This window comes from Penaeus vannamei, chromosome 19, assembly GCF_042767895.1.
Source record: "Penaeus vannamei isolate JL-2024 chromosome 19, ASM4276789v1, whole genome shotgun sequence".
Taxonomy (NCBI): domain Eukaryota; kingdom Metazoa; phylum Arthropoda; class Malacostraca; order Decapoda; family Penaeidae; genus Penaeus; species Penaeus vannamei.
Window position 1 is genome coordinate 13152780 of NC_091567.1, and position 5000 is coordinate 13157779.

The following is a 5000-nucleotide window of genomic DNA, read 5'->3' on the forward strand; positions in this document are numbered from 1 at the left end:
AATACATTGTTTTTTTTTTTTAAGTCCTTTAGATAAATGATTTTTTTCTTAACATGTCGGATCTTTAAAGTTTTGTTTTCTCCTATTGCATGCTTTTTATTGCTTCTATTACCACTTTGTAGTGTAACCTCAATTATAATATCTTTCAATATATTTTTAATAAAAAAAAGAGACAGAAATTTATCATCTTAACTAATAACAATAATTAAAAGAGGAAGTAACAAAAGCTAATAAAAAACAAAAGACATAAAGAAAGAAACAAAAGAAAAAAAAAACATAGAAATTCTTCTAGAATTGAAGAAAGTACCTAAAAATATAACAAGTGGGCTAAGAACCCCCTGGAGCACCAACGAGAATCCATGAAGACCTGGTAGTGGCAGCAGCTTTTCGAATTACTCGTTTTTTGTCATTGAGGACAGGACGTAACCCTCTGTTCACCTGCAAGACATACATAAAGCCATAACCTTCACTGACCTAAACAATTGTCACTCCAATTTAAATGATCATCATATTTTTTCACAAAAGAACTAAAAATGGTTCCCTGAATGACATACGTACATCTTCTCTGTATGGAACAATAGTAGGTGTTGGAAGTGCTGTCAAGACTTGGAGGCATTCCAGAGACTTCATCCTCACATTCTGTTTGTTTGTGGATAAAAAGTTATGAGTATGAAAATAAAACATATAAATATAGCTTTACATCTACATATATATAAATATAAATTATTTCAGGATTTTTTTTATAACTGATAAAAAACAATTTAGGCTACTTACAAGTGGATGATCTGTTGCTAACAAAAGAAGAGTTGGTATAAGAGTGCTGACATGTGGACCAGCATGTTCTACAGATTGTTGCAAAAGACTTACAAGGCTTGTTAAAGTACTCTCTGTAACAGCCTCCTCATCACATGTTATGCCTTGGAGCAGAACTGGCAATAACTGTAAAAAAGAACATATCTGTTAAGTTGTATCTTTTGCCATAAGATAAAGACTGAAGAATTATAATCACATTATGTGAGCATTTTGTAATCCTATGGAGTATATTTGAACAGTATATGCATCTATATTTAACAATCTAAAAAGAGGATGCATATCTTCATGCTTCCAAATCACACTTTTACTATTGGCATCTCTTTCATCTTGACTTAATCAGAAAATGAAAACAATATAAATTGTACTCAGAAAATTATGTAAAAGGCTCTTACCCTCTTGATATGAGCATTCAAAACAAGCTGTGGTAATGACGGTAAAAGCGATGAGATGGCCAACAAGGCCTTCTGTTTTGTACTATTTTCAGCACTATTAAATAAGTCTACTAATGGACCTATTACATGTTCAAAGTACCTTTGCTTATATAACAATCTGTAAAAAAAAAGTATATACAGAATATAATCTCAGTTTATAAAACATAAATTGAACTGTATTCTTTACTGTTTGACAACAAATAGAAATTATTTTGTATTCTGTCTAAACTTATGATCTACACTCCCTCTCCTATGCATGAATAGTTCATCTTCTTAAAGAGACCAAGTGCAAGATTTTATCATATCCTTAGAATTTCTTAATCAGCATGTGATATTCTCAAATCTATATACACAAATAAAAACACAATGACATACACAAATAAAAACACAATGACATACACAAATAAAAACACAATGACATACACAAATAAAAACACAATGACATACACATATCTTCTACATTGGTTGAAAGAAAATAAAAAGAAATATGTAACCAAAAGGAAAAAAAAAGAAGAAAAGAAAAGAAAAGAAGAAGAAGAAGAAAAAAAATACAAATAAAAAGTCTACATGACGTAGGAAAAAAGAAAAGAAAGAAAGAAGAGGCAGTAGTCAAAAGAGAAAAAAAAATAAAAAAATAAAAAAAATAAATACACAAACCTGATATTAGCAAAGGTCTCTGGTCTTAGACAATAATCATGGTCCCTCAATATAATGCCAAAACCATGCGCTGCTTGAAGTCCTACTCCTGGGTCTGATAATAAACTCTGCATCTGTACCAAAAATCACAAACAAGTCAGTCAATAATAAAGCCAATTTATCAAGATTATTTAATATAATAATCTAATACTGATTTTATCTTCACATAACTTGATTATTAGTGGTTTGTGGAAAAAGCAGAGAGAAGAAAAAGAAAAAGCACATATTTAGAACTTGCTATGTATTTCTAAAAAGTGAACTACCCTGAGAAAAATATGTGCTATTACATTTACAGTAAAGATAATATTAACCATACTTTGTATAGGTATGAAAATTCCCTTCACTGACATACCTCTGAACAGGGCTGGTTTGGTTCCATTCTCTTTAAGTGTTACCTGGATTTCAGTCATTGTAAGGGAGGGTACTTGCATATCTAATAGTGTATTTCAAGGAGAGGATTTTTTTCTCCAATATTAAAGATCCTGATACTGGGATTCCCTCTGACCACTAACACTCATGGGAAGCGTAGCGATGAACTAAACTTTTACTATAAAAACTGATCTTAACATTATATCATAGAACTATGATTCTTGAAAGTGAAAACCAAATGTTAGATACAGGAAATATAAAATCAATGATAAAATATTCTCAATACAAAACATTTACAAGTAAATATTCATGTATACTTGGTAATTCTGTTTGGTGTATTTAAGCTATACAAAACCAGTAAGTAGGTAAATAAAATAATACAGACACATAAATAGGAAGGTAATTAAATGAAGGTAGGAAGTAAATAAGTAATTAAGGAAATCAGCAGCTAAAGGACAACTACCTTTGCTGTCCAAAGAGCCTCCTCAGATGCTCCACGAAGAACTAGAGCCTTGCTTGTCCAAGTCCACGAATAGAGAGCAGCTTGTTGCTTGTCGAGTGGGTTGGCAGAATCTAAGACTTGATTCAGTTCATCACTAGCATTATTTATGGCCTGAGTAAAAGTGGGTCCTGTAATAGCCAGAGCAGATGATGGTGATTACATATATTTCTTCATCTTATTACCCACCCTGTATTTGTATGTACATGAATATCTTATTTTAACACCAGATAAACTAATTTACAAATAAGAAAGTTGATCTCAGATCTGAAAATACTTTTGGTAAGACCAATAGCCTACTAGATACTATAACATTACTTAATCATATGTTAATTATGGCTTGTGAATATCTAGCTATGCAAAAAAAAAATTGCATTAACTTCACTAATAGTCTATACAGATAAAAATTCTGGATGACTGGCTGTCTAATATTTCCTGTCTCTTGAAAAAGTTAATAATCAAAAGGAGACTAGTTTCATATGTCTAGATAGCCAAAAGTGGAAGAGAAAACCAGTATGTCTACTTTCTCACACCAACGCAGACACTCTATCAAATTTTTGCTAAGGGCTTAATACAGACACATACCTATTGAGATTTTATTAATAACAGCTGCATGGAGGATGGCAGATGTCTCTCGAACCGTTGGATTGTCACAGTAAACACTTAGATGGCGAAGTTTTCCCAGTAACTGTTCTATATTCTCTAGATCTTCCCCTTTCCGTAGGCCAAGAAGAACACCTTCATATATGAAAACCTAAAAACAATTATAGCAAATCACCAAAAATTAAATTTTGATTAGATAAATAAAATAACAAGGCATAACAAACCCTTGCAGTAGAGACTAAAAGGCATGAGTTTGGGTAATTTTTACTACTAATATTACAATGATGATCATCGTTATCAGAGTCTGTTACCACCTTTTTACAAGTATTACAATGAAAAAAATCACTAACTGAAATATTCCTGAACATGTCTGGCTGTATATACAAAAACAAATTAGTAGTATTCAAAACACAATCTAAATAAATAAAATCAATAAAATGATAACTAAGCACACATGTTTTCCATTGGGGTACAAAAACTGTCTTGTCTTCTTTACCATTAGTGCTGCTCTTGGGTTTTGTACATCTGCCATGTTTGATAAAAGATCTGTGACTTCAGGGTGCTGTGAGACAAGTTCTTTTACCATGCCTTCAAGACTGTTTAATTCACCTACAATTAATAAATCAATTAAACTCTGCACCACAGGCCTGGGGTCTCTGTTGAAATGACAGAAAAAAAAGTTGTCACATTTCTTATCCTTCAGAATTTTGAAAATCTCAGGTGAATATCTACTTAAACATATCTGATTTCAATCACATATACACACAAATAAGATCTACTTTCTTACCACTGACAAATATAGTATGTGTGAGCAAGAGATAGAAAAAGGATAAAAAAATAAGTAAACTTGCCCCATCTTTGCAACAATCACTCTGCAAACTGATGACAGATGCTGGAGAGCAGGAACTGGGTTTTGGATTTCTTGGCTGACAATAGCTTTTACACACAGGCTTATCACCTTCAATAGCCCACTCCAGTCTTCTAGTATATAATTTAGGCATTCTGTATTGCTGATAGTGTTCCTGATAATCTGTTTGAGAGGAAGAAGAGGATATATATCAATTCTTGCACGATGATTACTTTTTAAAATTTTTCTTAGAATTAGTAAAGTAAATATTAATAATACAGAATCACATACAGAACATATATAAGACACTATCATCTTATTTACCTTCAAAACACATGAGAGATAAAGGCAACATCTTTCAGTGGAAGACATAAGCGTATTTTCAACATGGTTCCAGACAACATGCAAAACACGGGACAGGAGGAACTTTCCCGTAGTTAGGATTGCAAGGGTTTCCAAGACTTGACTTTCACTCACGGGAGAAATGCTGGTACTCCCTAAACAAAGAGAGAAAGAAAAAGAAGAAAAAAAATATGATGAAAACTTGCTTTTATATGTCCCAGTTTTTTCCTTAACTCATTAAACACATCTGATATGTGATGTAGGGAGGAGGAAATTTAAGGCAAGACGAGCAAAGGTAAAAAATCAAGAAATAAAAGAAGGAAAAACAAAACATCCACATACCCTTTTCCATTTCTGCTAACAGCTGAGGGAGCGTATTTTCACTAATAGCAGGTGGATG

At 32.3% G+C, this 5000-nt stretch overlaps 1 protein-coding gene across 1 annotated transcript in view; it reads right to left on the minus strand.

Annotated features, from left to right (window-relative positions):
- The window catches only part of Mms19 (MMS19 nucleotide excision repair protein), a 17780-nt gene that overhangs the window by 287 nt on the left and 12493 nt on the right, over positions 1-5000 (minus strand). Inside the window, exons 10-20 of the mRNA XM_027377586.2 lie at positions 4943-5000; positions 4583-4755; positions 4263-4441; positions 3908-4067; positions 3394-3562; positions 2773-2939; positions 1902-2014; positions 1206-1362; positions 775-939; positions 559-639; positions 1-438 (exon numbers count right to left, since the gene is read on the minus strand). The exon at positions 1-438 is cut by the window's left edge and continues 287 nt beyond it; the exon at positions 4943-5000 is cut by the window's right edge and continues 40 nt beyond it. Coding sequence (XP_027233387.2) covers positions 328-438; positions 559-639; positions 775-939; positions 1206-1362; positions 1902-2014; positions 2773-2939; positions 3394-3562; positions 3908-4067; positions 4263-4441; positions 4583-4755; positions 4943-5000 — 1533 coding nt within the window. The 3' untranslated portion in view covers positions 1-327. The remainder of the gene's footprint in view (positions 439-558; positions 640-774; positions 940-1205; positions 1363-1901; positions 2015-2772; positions 2940-3393; positions 3563-3907; positions 4068-4262; positions 4442-4582; positions 4756-4942) is intronic.